Source organism: Gavialis gangeticus, unplaced genomic scaffold (genome assembly GCF_001723915.1).
Source record: "Gavialis gangeticus isolate Ggan-Ray unplaced genomic scaffold, GavGan_comp1, whole genome shotgun sequence".
Lineage (NCBI taxonomy): Eukaryota > Metazoa > Chordata > Crocodylia > Gavialidae > Gavialis > Gavialis gangeticus.
In genome coordinates, this window is record NW_017729034.1 from 33,332,514 (window position 1) to 33,346,541 (window position 14,028).

The 14,028-nt window shown below is 37.9% G+C and overlaps 1 protein-coding gene across 1 annotated transcript in view; it reads right to left on the reverse strand.

Moving 5' to 3' along the window:
* Window positions 1–14,028, reverse strand: part of BIRC6 (baculoviral IAP repeat containing 6) — a 414,467-nt gene that overhangs the window by 194,447 nt on the left and 205,992 nt on the right. The window contains exons 53-58 of the mRNA XM_019526709.1: window positions 13,757–14,013; window positions 10,517–10,625; window positions 9,765–9,986; window positions 4,066–4,846; window positions 2,507–2,650; window positions 497–626 (exon numbers count right to left, since the gene is read on the reverse strand). Of these exons, the coding sequence (XP_019382254.1) occupies window positions 497–626; window positions 2,507–2,650; window positions 4,066–4,846; window positions 9,765–9,986; window positions 10,517–10,625; window positions 13,757–14,013 (1,643 nt within the window). The remainder of the gene's footprint in view (window positions 1–496; window positions 627–2,506; window positions 2,651–4,065; window positions 4,847–9,764; window positions 9,987–10,516; window positions 10,626–13,756; window positions 14,014–14,028) is intronic.

Consider the following 14,028-nt stretch of genomic DNA (forward strand, 5'->3'; position numbering starts at 1 on the left):
GTGGCCATCTTGCAGATGTCACTTACAGGAACATTTAAACAATGTGGTTATGAAAGTACCCTGCTTGGAAGTATTATCTGACACCTGCTTTGCTGAAGTTAATTTAATTGACTGGTTGTCCACAAAAAGAAAGAAGCTTTGTATGGGTACTGAACAGAGGCATACTACAAGGCAAAGTGACAAAGAAATGCTACAATTTAGGCAAGCAGTTGAAAAGAATTAAGGAGCTAGAAGTATACACCAGCTCTTATATCCTCAGTGTCAAGGGTGTGGGCATACTATAAACAACCCTAACCGTATTGAAAACATGTATGTGAATACATACTCCAAGAAGAACTTAAGACTAAATTCCCTAATTGCTATGTTGAAATTGTTCTGAACATTACAAATGTACATATACACATGCGCGTGCACACAGACCTACGTGACATGACCCTTCACACACATTTTTCCAAGATCTACCGTATAGTATGAAATACACAATATTATAACTCGCCTGAGACACGATCAAGAACCTCTGCTAATGTTGTTGAGACGGGCAAATGAAGAGTGCGGAATTTGTGTCCTGCACCATACATTGGATGCTGTATCACATGGCTAGTAGCATTAATTCTACCTTTGTATAGCTAGAAAGAAAACAAAGAAGCCAGTTATTTTCCAGTATTCAGAAATACAAATTTGTTGGGATTTGATGTCTTAGTTATGAATTAAAATGACATTAATTGAGATCAAAATTCAAAAACATTCAGATCTAGAGACAAGAAAACTGAAATGCTGTTCAAAGGTTACAGACTGCAACAGAAGCTGCAGCTTATAAACTACTAGTTTCCTTGGATGGTTTTTGAGCTGTTTTTGAAAATGTAGGCCCTATAAATTAGCTGGACAGTTGAGAGGAATTAAGGAGCTAGAGGTATACATCAGCTCTTATATCCTCAGTGACAGGGGTGTGCAATTTTCACACTGAGTACAAGTTTCCAAACAACTAGTATGTGTATGTGTAGGAACAAAAATTCCTAGGATCCATCATTTTATTTTTTGTTGCGCAAGCTATTGACAAAGGTCTCCTTGCTATTTTTCTTTATACTTTTAGGGGAATTTGGAACAATTTAAAGACATCTTATGGTTTATTTTTCAGATGTAAAATCAATAGCAGAAATCAATAACTAGGAAAGCAATCTTCCCTACATGTATTGGTCTTACATTTTTTACTTTAAATTGTTCTTACATTTTTTTCTACTTACAGTACCTAGTATAGAGTTTTCACATTTAATTCTTCAAAAGGACCATTTCAAGGGTAAAGTGCCACATTTCTTTAAATTGCTAGTTTTTATGTTATATTTAATAGGATGTCATTATCTTAAGGCTGAAGATTTCTTCTCCAGTTCAAGTGTGGTTGTTGCTGCTCTCATGGCATATGCACTGGGTCGATCTGCCAATTCCAAAGCATTAAAAAAAATAACAGACTGCTTCTGAATGCACCTGATGCTGAAAGCCTGCCGGAAACTCTTCAATAGGAACTTAAATGATCATTTCTTCTAACTTTTCAAGATGTTATCAACAACTTTGCTTAGGGGATGATATTTGATTTTTTTTCTACACCAACTGCATATTTTCTTTCAATGGCATTTCCAATACTGAATAATCTAAGGAAATATTTTTCTTTTGTACAAGCAAAAGATGTCGCTTTTGACAATATTTACATTTTTCTGTAGAAAAACATTTTAACTCCTTCTAGTAATAATCTAATTTTTACCACTTCAATTTCAGACATGTTGAGCAAGTTAAACTTGTAAGACTAATGTCTGATAATCAGTGAACATAATTCACCCATTTGCAGCACCGATCATTTTATACTTTAACGTCTACTGCAGTTAGAACGACAGAGAATCATAAAATAAATTCAACACTGAACAGACACATACACACAAAAATCAACTAATTGCAAAGGAACCATGTAATTCTGTGTCATGTCTGCTCTCTAGAGGTTCCAGATTCTAGCAAATTAAGCCTCTAAAAACAGTTTACAACTCCAATGCCTTGCCTCCAATAAAAACTGATTCCACCAGCAACAGCTTCAGCTCTTTGGTTATTGATGATACCAGCAAATCTTTCATTCTAGGTAAGTCTGTAATTTACTGTTTTTTAATGGGTAAACCAATTATGCTTTTGTTCTTACAACTTCTTTTTACCTTTTTAGCCAGAAACTTCCATTGTGACTGCAGTCACACTGTAGCATCTAAAATGAAAAGCAGATTTAAATACTAAACCTACCACACCAGTGAAACAGCAAGTTAAAAATCTGGGAATGAAAGGGGGAAAAACTTGCACAGCTTTCTCCCCTGTCCCTTCGCTACCTAAAGAGCAGATTGTTTGAATCCTCCAATCCTGAAGGCAAGCTGTAGTTTTGTTTTCAGAAGATGAAGATCCCAGTATGGGAATGTATTTACAAACAATGTACAACTAAAACTAATTGATGCTCATATCAGAGATGGACAAAAAAACCTACTGGGCAGGGGGATTGAAGGAACAAGGTCACTTTTTCATCCTCCAGCATCAATTGCAAAAAAAGCCTTCTAATAAACCCTGAAATGTTTCCAGAAGTTGGGAGGTTCCCTCGTTGAGGGGATGACTGGAACAATTCACACAGAACCTGTGAATACAAAATAACATAAAATCATTACAATTTTACTATGTATACAGTTATGAATTATTACTCTCCATTGGCAGAACAGCTCAGTCACTAGGATTTATCTTCCACTTATCTTTCAAATCAGAGTTTAAAGCTCATTTTTCAATTTATGGTAGTCAATTTATAATAGTCAAAAGTAGAAGAGAATAGTAGCCTAATGCATGGTTCCCAATATCAAAGATGTTTAAAAAAAGGGAACAAAGTAATTAACTTTTTGCATCAGGAATTTGATGAGTAATTATTTTTTACTCCATACAGGAATTTAAATAGTAATGAATGCCCCCTCTCCTACCTCACTTTATAGTCCCATAACGTATTTATTCCATTTCAATGTAGGGACAAAAAAAAGCAGCTTTACTTCTGTTAGCTTTACAGAAGCAGCAGCAACAGATAAATCTACACAACACAATGGAGAGAGCTGAGCAGAGATATGCAAGCTCTCTCTAAATTAACTAGTTAAGGTACCAGAGCAGTGGTTCTCAACCTCACTGGACTTGAGGCACCCCTTTCATCACAATAAACACTGTGAATTGAGGGGCACCCAAAACCTACATTATATATTACTGTGCTTACTTACCTCATTGCAGAGGGGCCATCCACCAGGGGTGGGCAGTTGGACTTGTAGTACCCCGATCCTAAACCACCATACTATGGTACAGCACCGTACTGAGACTAATGAGACCGGCTTCTCTGCAGACCTAATTCCCTGAGCCAGAGTGTCACATTGCTGCAATTATGCTGCTTCTGGTACCTAGCTAGCTTGTTTAGAACTAACCTGGGTATCTCTGCACAATGCTGAACTGTGCTTTGTAGACATACCCTAAAATGGAAGTAACTGAATTTTCTCCCCTCACACACTAACTGAATTTCAGATACAAGGCCACATTCTGCTTTCTTGCCTATGAAGCATGATGAAAGTAATCAGATGGCACAGGCATCTCAGGAAAAACCTGATTTAATCAATAGTGAGAGAGGAAAGCACTTGCTTTTCAAGGCTCAGATTGAGACACTTGACACTGAGCAATTTCATTTGGAAACAAAACACAGAAAAAGACACTATTCTTAGGTGCCTGACTAAACCTGCACTTTAATGTGACAAAGATAAAGCCCATGTGCCACACTGAATGGTTATACTGGCGAGCCCAGCAATTAATCTATTTTTCAAGCAGAAAGCCCACCATGCTCACATTTTTATACTGTGAAACTTTCTCTGCCGGTGATTTATTACAGAAGCAAAGTTCCAAATGAGCTGTGAATAATTTAATAAAACTACAAAAGCTAATTTTTTAAATACTTATACATACCAAATTTATCCTTTTTTTTTTTTTTTTTTTTTTTTTTTTAAAGGGCCATACATTACGATTCTGCACTTTTACCTGTGCCATCAACCTCTGGTTATTAGGATGGCAGGAAATGCATTGCAAGAAGAATGCAACAGTTGCATTTTCAATTGCTGTCCTTTGCTGAGTGGTCAATCTTGTCGCTGCAGCTGAAGAAAGCAAAGTAGATCTTGCACTGGCCTGTTGTGCTGCCACATTATGTCCTCCAGAAGTAGCACCAGAATGGCACAACAGAAATAAAAGTGCTGTCCACAGTGGGTTGACTTCAGAACCACCCAACCAATCCTTCATGATGTGGCTATTGCCAACCTCTGTCAAAAACCTGAGAACAGGAGCAACTAGGTCTGCCGTGATGGGCATTTTATTAAAGTGCTGTGGAACATGATGCCTCCTGAGTCTTTCCTGGGTAATATCTGTTGATTGAGCAGTACAGTCAGAGCTGGAAGTATGGTTAAAGCAGAAACTAGCAAGGCTTCTGACAAGCAGAGAGGGCAAACCTGAGTCCAGTAGTTGCTTGATAGCTTCAGGAGACTGAGATGAAGCAGCAAGGGTAGCCAGGTGAGATTCTGTTAGTGCAAGAGGTGCTTGTGCATTTTTAGAGTCATCTGTTAAAGATGAACTAAGATCCTGTTTTTTGCTGTCATCAGTCATGGACAGTCTATGTTGACACTGCACTGGGGGAGGGGTAATACCCATCCAGCCCATGAGTAAGGAAAAATAATTTGGGTGTATGTGGCACATTGAGCAAAGCAAACTGTCAACAGCTTTTTTCAAGACCATGTTGCAGGGAAGAGACATGGACCAGTTAAACAATGACCTAGAGGAGGGAAAGAGAGCGCCATGTCAAAACAGGTAATCTGCCACTCACTTTTGCATTCATTCATAAAAATGTGATCCAAATATTAAATATTAATTTAACATTACTGCAAGACAACAATAAAATTATTGCAAGATAACAATAAGATTATCCAGTGGGTTTTATAACATTCTTTATAACAGGTTGCCTACTTGAAATTGCTGCATCATTGCATTAAAACGTTCTTCTTCATCATTATATTTGGATTTGTTTCATTATACTGCAACATACTTAAGGCATTAGCAATCTATCAGATTTATCACAGTTTATAACTAATAGGCCCATTCTACATGTGCAGGTAAAGATGCAGTGGGATCTAATATGCGATTCACACAATCATGCCTTCTGTCATGCCACACATGCATTGCAAGAGATGCAAATGTGGGAATCACACATTAGATCCCATCACACCTTATTCCCAGTGCAGGGGGAGCCCAAACCCAAGCTCCCCCTGCACCGGCAAGAAGCAAGTTCTGCAACTCGGAGCTCCCTGAGTTGAGGGGCTCCCAGGTGTGGGGGTGCCCCACCACCCCGGCTGCCAGGAACCAATTGGATCCCTCACACCCAGTATCTACAGCTGCGGGATGCTGGGCCCCTGTGCTATTTGGATCCAGAGTCACTGGCTAAATACCTGTAACATGTAGAAGGGGCCATAGGGTCCAAATTTTTTTCATGCAGTCTTGAACAAAATGGCCTGAGTCTAAGGTTGGCAAGCTGCAGCAATGGTAAGTTCACCCAACTTTGAAAGTCACTTTGAGAATTCAGAAAACTTAATTACAAAATACTTTATAAAGGTTCTAAAGCAGCTTAAAATTTGCTCTATTAAAAGTTCCATCTGAAGACTTTGTAGTACAGAAAGAATTAAACATAATGACAAACAACTTAATGTTACCTTAATGTGTTCTCATTTTCAATTCTCTTCTGATAAGAACAGCAACCAAGCACACAGTATGAAGTTAAAACACACACATGTACAGAGGCATTCTTCAGAACCACTCAAAAATGCCTATGCCTTTAGCTAAAGGAAAATAGTGGAACTTACACCCCAATGTTATTTAGCTACTTTTGAAAACTCCATTTGTACTTCAGAATGTACTATTAAATAACTTTAATTAGTTTGAAGTAGATAAAATACTTTAAAACCATAGCTTTCTGGGTTAAATGGGTTTTACACTACCATGGTTAACTGCTTGGGGCCATTTCCAACCCCTCTGTTCTGCCTGATTACTGTTCTCTAGTATGCTTGAAGGTAGTGAGCAGAGGATGGCTTATTTTCCTGGCAGTGGTCCTGGGGTTGAGAGAGGCCATGCAGACATATCCTTAATCAGCACAAGATTGGAAGGCCCCCTGAGCCAGAGTCCAGTTCCCTGCATTTCCAAACAACCATTTCACTAAAAGTATCCATTCCTATCACGCAGCATGGGTGCACAGAATCCCATAAACCACTCCATGCTACAACCTGTCACAGGTAAAAAGTAGCACGGAAAAAACCACACACTGCCACCTTACCACTGCAGTGACAGAAAAATTACTCTTAATAACATTGTCTCAATTTTCAATATGTTAAAAAAAAGGAACGATAGCACTTTTGTACCTCATAAGCACACCACAAGGGAAGTGCAGATACTACAGTGATGGTGACTATAATTACCTAAGATAGATGTACAGTTGTATCAGCATGCTGTCAACATTCGCTGACAACACAAATAACTGAAGGAAAATGGCATTTTTCAAAGGTTCTCTTCCAAAACTGAACACAATTTCAAGGGACAAAGAGAAAGCACTTCTTTGACAGGGTTTTCTGCCTGTTGCCTTTCAAAGATTTGCTGAAAGCATGTGAGGTGTTCCCAAAAAAGACGGCAAACATATTTTATAGGCAGAGTTTTAAGCAACCTAAATCACAGGATCACGGCCAGCTCTTTCTATGCTCAGTTTCCACAATAGCGTTAAAACTAAGAGCAGTATGACATTAAAAAGTAAAGTTACCATTAACTTAAAGCTCAAGCCAAACAATCTCTGAGCATGAAATCCAAAGTTCCTAGAAATGCAGATAAAAAGGGATGCTGACACCCAATTCTATGATCCCTCATAAAACACAGCACAGATTTTATCAAAAGTCCTTCCTGAATGGGGAAGGCCAACATTTCTAGCATATATCTTTCAACTTTTAAGCAAATAAAATTTCAGGGAGGACTAAATTTATCATAAATCTGGGCTTATGAAGAAAGTGTGGTCTTGTGTATCATCTTTTGTAAAAAAAAAGTTACCAGGACAAGGAATTGCTCCAAAGAATGTGTCATCTAAATTGAATCATAAATCAGCTCTTTGGCTCCACAGCCTGGCTACAATTTCTGCTTCTACCTTCATAAGCATCCTAGAAACTAAGGATTAGCAGAAGGACATTTAACAAGGCTTGCATTCAAAATGAAGGGATTGCCAGTGGCAATGCTTCAATGATTATGCTCCAATACATTTCTGGACTAATTAAGTCAGAAAGTTTCCTCTGAAGATTATAACTGTAATAAAAGAAAACCTTCATCCTAATTTTAACTACACTGATCTGTTGGAACTTTTTTTTAACCCTAGAGAAGTCTGGTTTCCTCCAGATCTCATTTTTAATCCTGAGTAGCTCTCCCAAGGTGAACAAAGGAGCATAATCTGCAAGCAACTGCACTTCCAGGGCACCTTTACAAATAGAGGGGCTTGCTCTATTCACCTTTGAATACAGGTATGGAACTAAGTATGTTCTACACAAATCTCTCTCCCCATTATGAATGGAAAAGAATGGAAAAGCCACAAAAGCCTCTCAAATACCTTTCTGAAATTAAGAGGACAGGAAGTAGAGGGGAAGAGCCCTGAAGAACTCTGGGGGAACTTGTAGTTTTCAAACCTGGTCTGCACTATAAAGTGTTTTAGCACATTTATGCTCCTTAGGACTTGGGGAGTGGGGGGAAAAGGAAGAGGGGAAGGAAAAGAAACCATAGTTTCTAGCTTCTATTGTTTGGCGATTGTTTATGTTAGTAGAAAGCAGCCACTTGCAAGCATATGCTGTGCCTCCATTACCAGAATCCGCCACCACAGCTAAATCAAGACAGAGCAGAAGCTAATGTAGAGCCTAGGTAAGACTGCTCACCCAGTACGTAAGACTGAGGTGATGATCAGCATCCAGATGGTTTAACCAATCCAGGACCTATAGTACTTGGCCATAAATGCTGCTCTGTCATAATCACTTGATTATTACACTGGGATAAAATAATGGGCCAAAATAATGGGCCAACTAGCAAAAAACCAAAAACTTTCTCTTAAGTGTTTTGAGATCACTTAAAGAAATCACTGAAATGAAAGAAAGGAAAACATGCTTAGTTACAGGAACTAAGAGAAGTTCTTTCTGCTTTACATCCTTTCCCTTACTAAAAGCAATAATGCAGTATGCATCACCCAAAGTTGCGTGCCATTTAAGAATTAAAGGAAATATATATTTTTATCCTGAATAGCTAGAGATGCTAGCCAACCTTTGTCTGACTATTGCCCACTATAATTTAAACCAAATCCCCAAAACCACACTTCCTACTGTTTTAGTACTATATAATTAAGAATGCAACTTAGGCCCTATCTACATGTTAGACTTCAGGTGTGATTAACCAATTAATCATGCCTTACCCAGTGCAGGAGGAGACTGGTCTTTGGCTCCCTTGCACCAGCTACAAGGTGTGACAGGATCCAATGTGCAGTCCATGCAATCATACTTCCTGCTACGCACGTGTGGCATGGCACAAGGTGCGATTTTATGGATCACACATTAGAACCCATCATGCCTTTACCTGTATGTGTAGCGGGGTCCTTAGGAAGTGTGAAAATGGTCTGTTTTTAACAAATGCTGCTTCCCAGATGCAATTCCAACACCCTGGGTTTGTGCATGTCAGAAAACCTGACATCTATCTTCCCAACTGTCTGTCTATATAAGAGTAATTAAAATATTTCGGTTTGACCAGATTACTATAAATTTCTGCAAAAGAGACACAGTTATTAAATATATGTTTCTCAACCGGAAAACTTTCTAACAGCCTGGCCTTCTCCCACTTCTCAAAACTATCATGTCTTCTTTACACTTGTGTGCACTCAATCTTGCAATGGATACCAAACATTATAAAATATATATCTTTTGTTTTTTCACACACTGAACATCTGAATAATGTTTCAAATTTTGAAAATAACCATGAAAGACAGCTATTTTTGCTGTGATTAAAAAAAACAATCAGCAGCTGGAATCATTTGTTTAAAACATAAGTGTGCTGAACTCCAGCTGATTACTTAGTTTATCAAATGAAAGGACATCTTCTAACTTGTCTATTTTTAAATTCAGGATCAAGGTTAAAAAAATAATTAGTAACTAAATACCACAAATGAAAGTTTTCGTGGTAAAATACACAAACCTATTTCCTTTGAAAATATAAGAGTGGAGGTTTATTATATTCCAGCTGCTATAGAATACCTCTGCATTGCTTTGTGTATCAGACTACAGCCAAAACAATGAAAACAAATGTTGAATTGTAAACACTTATTTACACATACATACATGAACAGTTTAATTGGACATTTCATGACTGCTAGATATCAAATATGAATATATTTATATCCTTATGTCATAAGCCATTTGAAGCGATTATAATCAATGACATTCTAGGTTTATTTATTTATAGTCCCCAGGGGGATTCACTCCAACAAAGTAAACTGTTCAGGAGTCAGAATATTAAGTGCAAGAGAAGTTAGTATTTCACTACTAACGCCCTAGGAAAAGAACAAAAAGAAAGTCATGATGTATCAAAAAAAAATCTATTTATAGAATGCATATGACGAAAATTTTGCTTGCACTACTTACTCAAAGAGATCTCTATCCAGCATTGCTGGTAAGTCATATTCCACAAGGAGTTCATAGCTATGCCACAAAATTGCAGCTACACAGTGCAAATGGGAAGGAGATGGCATCAGAAGACCATACTCTCTTGTTGAGCTGTTTGGACAGATGTAGCTGATTCGACCACTTTTTTTCATGGCTGCAACCCTTGCAGAATCACTGACCCACTTCAGCAAGGCCTGAATTCTAAAAGGCAAGAGTAACATTGTATATTATAACAGAAAAAAGACAAATAACCATACTAACTTGCATAAAGAAATTAACCTGCTGTCCCAAAACAATAATTATGCTCATCTATTCCTTGAAAATGATACTGAAAATGACCTACAAGTCTTATACTTTTCCCAAGATCCAGATAATTAACAAAATACAACTTGGAACATTTTTTTAAAACCACCTTAACCTGTTCAAATGCCAGTGCTGTTTCAGAGTACAGAGGAAGCAACTGGAGTAAAGAATAGATCCTGACCAATATGAAGGAACAATTGCTTGGACACCTATAAATTTCTGCTTATGGAAGTAGAGGAATAAAAGGGTGCTGCATTCTTTGTAAAGAATACAAAACTAGGTAGGATTAAAAGCTAAGGATTCCTTATGTTACTATACTTACAAGACACTTCAGACAACTGGATCTAAACATACTTCAGTTTGGCACAACAAGATGAAACCATGCATTACTTAGTATTTTAATAGATTAACAATTCAAATTATTTTACCTATCTTTTGTCCCTGGATCCTGGGTTGTTCCAAGCTGATACAGAATGTCTATTGTAGAGTCAGATGACAGGCCATTTAATCTTCCAAAAAGTAAAGGGCTATTCAAATCTTGAGGCATATAACAGAGGAAAGAAGTAAACAGTAAACACTCATTTATAGTTTTGCTTAAAAAAAGTCTACATGAGAAATAATTACCATGGAGGCAAGGATCATGATTCAGTATTAATAGCAAATAGTTTTGCAGTTAAATAAAGCAAGGATTAAATCTGTTACATGCCCTCCCCCAAACCAGGAAGACTACTCAGTGAATTTTCAAACTTCCTGTACATTTAAACAAAGACCAAGGGCGTTTGTGTCCGAAAGCTTGCTAAGAATAATTTTTTCAACTATCTGAGTTGGTCTAATAAAAGATATCAGATTTACCCAAAGAACCTTGTCAGCCTATGTCCTTAGACCAACACGGCTACAACCTACACCCCTGTATAGTTGAAGCTCTTTAAAATGTTCTGTGCATATACCAGATACGAATTTAAAGAATTATTTTTGCTACTATCCTTCACAGAGTTTCCTTTTGGTTAGCTGCTGAAGAATAATGTCCTTCATAAAAGTCCATGAAATTGTGTCCTCTTCCAACATGACTGTGGTATCACATTGTGCTCAGTAAAACAAAACCCAAGGCTTCTATTTTGAAGATCACAGAATCATAGAAAATTATGGCTGAAAGGGACCTCAAGAGGTCATCTACTCTAACACCCTACTCAAAGTAGGACCATCCCCAACTATTTCATCCCAGCCAGGGTGTTGTTGAGCCAGGCTTTAAAAATCTCCAAGGTTGGAGATTCAATGACCTCTCTGTGTAACCTGTTCCAGTGCTTCACCACTGTCCTCGTGAGAAGGTTTTTCCTAATATCCAACCTAAACTTCCCTTGCTGCAACTTGAAACAATTCCTCCTTGTTCCGTCATCTGCCACCACTGAGAACAGTCTAGCTCCATCCTCTTTGGAATTACACTTTAAGTAGTTAAAGGTTGCTATCAAATCCCCCTTCAGTCTTCTCTTCTGCAGACTAAATAGATTCATAGATGTTAGGGGCTGGAAAGGACCTCTCAAGAACATTAGGTCCATCCACTTGGGCAGGAAAGACTGCTGGGGTCACATGACCCCAGCAAGGTGAGCATCCAGATGTTTTTTGAAGATATCCAGAGTAGGCGATAAGATGTTTACCTCCCATTATTTTCAGTGAGATGGAGGCCACAAGTTACACTTAGCAAAAAATGTTCCATACTGTTCATCTCCCTCCTTGCATCACTCTTCACTTCCTCTCACTACAGGGATACCACCTTAACTGATGAAGCAAAGCTATGTTTCTAACAGGAACAAAGAAAGGGGGCAGCCATGCTCACAAACATGTTGTGACTTATGTCCTATTTAGCACATTAGGGCACAACAATCATTTCAAAACTGGGCAATTACTTAATGGTGAAAAAAAATCCAGACACTAGCCTCAGCTGACACTTTTAGTAATAAACAGTACAAAAGGACCTCCTTAATTTTATTTAAGGATTAAATGATTTCAAGTTGTTTTTAGGTAAATTCAATTAATTGGAAATACCATTTGGTAACCTGTCTTTCTTATTTAGAATTAATGTGAGGAAAAGGTATAAATAACTTAAAAGGAAAAAAAAAGCTATTGTGAGGATGTTGCACACATCAAGTATTACAAAGTCAAATTCATGGAGAGGGTAAATGTAAAAAAGCCCTTCAAAACCTGTTTAAGACACGGAAATATCCAGGTGTAGCCACCGAAACAAACCTAACATTGGTCTCAAAGCGACATGGGCAAAAAGATAAAAAACCTTACTCTTCAAAAAGAAAAAGTCAGTTGCTAAGGCATTCTACACACATGTATATCATTAGGTAGTTATTACACTGTATTTTTGTATTTCTACAGAGAAAAAGTTAAAAATTGTTGGGATGTCTTAATTGTGCACTTCAAAATATTTAGCTGGGGTTTTTTTTAATTTAGCTTCTCCTTTAAAATCTCCTAAATTTAAAAGGCAAAGCTATCTGACAAGTCAACCATGCCTGTACATAAATCACAATACATACCCTCCACATTAATGCCATCCTAACAGTTTTTCCAGCAATTCTTACATTTTGAATAATTTCAAACATGCATACCTAATTATATGCCAATACAGATGTTTAACCTGACCATATTATTTCATTTATCTTGGTCTGTTTATACTTGTTTACACTTGCTTGCACTATTTTATTAGTGTACGACTAAATAGTAGACATCACTCTGCTATTCAGAAATGGAGCATCATATATTGAAATTTACAAAACCATGGCTTGATTCTAATTTTTTCAAGTTGCACTTTACTATAATTTTTCATGAATCTTATATGTCTATAATGGTTAACAGTCAGATATCTCTGCCTTTAAAGTTAAGGAATTTAAAGAAAGGGCTAAAATTTAAAAATACATTTATTTTTGAAGTAAAGAAGTGCACCGTTAAGACATACAAACAACCTTACTGTTGAACAGCATTATGAAAAATTGTGGTAAAGTGACTTTCAAATTCAGAAACAAACCACAATTTTGTAAATTTCAATCAACAACTTAAGCTGAAAACAGATGCTGTCTTTGTACTGCCATAATCGTTTTTATGGTGGCACAAAGGCCAAGAAAACAGACACCCAGGTCCCTAGTCACATCAGATGTCCACAATTTGTGGGCACATCTGTGTACTGTATGGCAGGAGAACACAGGCAGCCTGCACTCTCCAGCTGCCCAGGCAGTGATCCCAGGGCATTGGGGACCTAATCCTGCATGCCCCTGGAGTGTGTATTGGGCTGCTGTGCCCCACTGTGCCTACTCAAGGCACGCTTCTGAAAATGAGGGGAACCTATGTTTCCTACTTGTAGATGTGTACCCAAAATTAGATTCTCTGGAACAAGCATCTCTGCAAGAGCTGTCTTGCAGGACTGGACCCTGGTGGCTTCCAGGAATGACAGAGGCCCAACTTGTAGAGAATGGGAGAGGTCTGTTTTATCCTATGAAGCAGAACAACTATGCCAGAATACATCCCAGTACAGCTAATCTGCTTCATTTGGTGACAGTCTGTAGCCATCCACACTGATATGAACTACTAAAGAAATTGTAAATTAAAACAATGATTTAAAAACAAACAAACAAACAAACAAACAAACAACCCAACAGATCCAACACTCTCACCTGCAGGATCACTCCCTGATGCTGAACAGTTTCTTAGAAGAATATCAATCAGTTTTAGGCCTATTCTAGTGGACTGAAGTCCAATTTTTACTAGCACAGCCTCTATGTTTGGAGAGTGCATCCCACAGTATGGTGACATCAGTAAGGCAGCACATGTTTGCAACAGATTGGCAGTGGGTGCTGCAGCACTGGCCATCATTCCTTCTAAATCGCTGATGTGAGTGAGACAGTGATGCAATAGTCTTAACCATCCAATACTGAAATAAAGACAG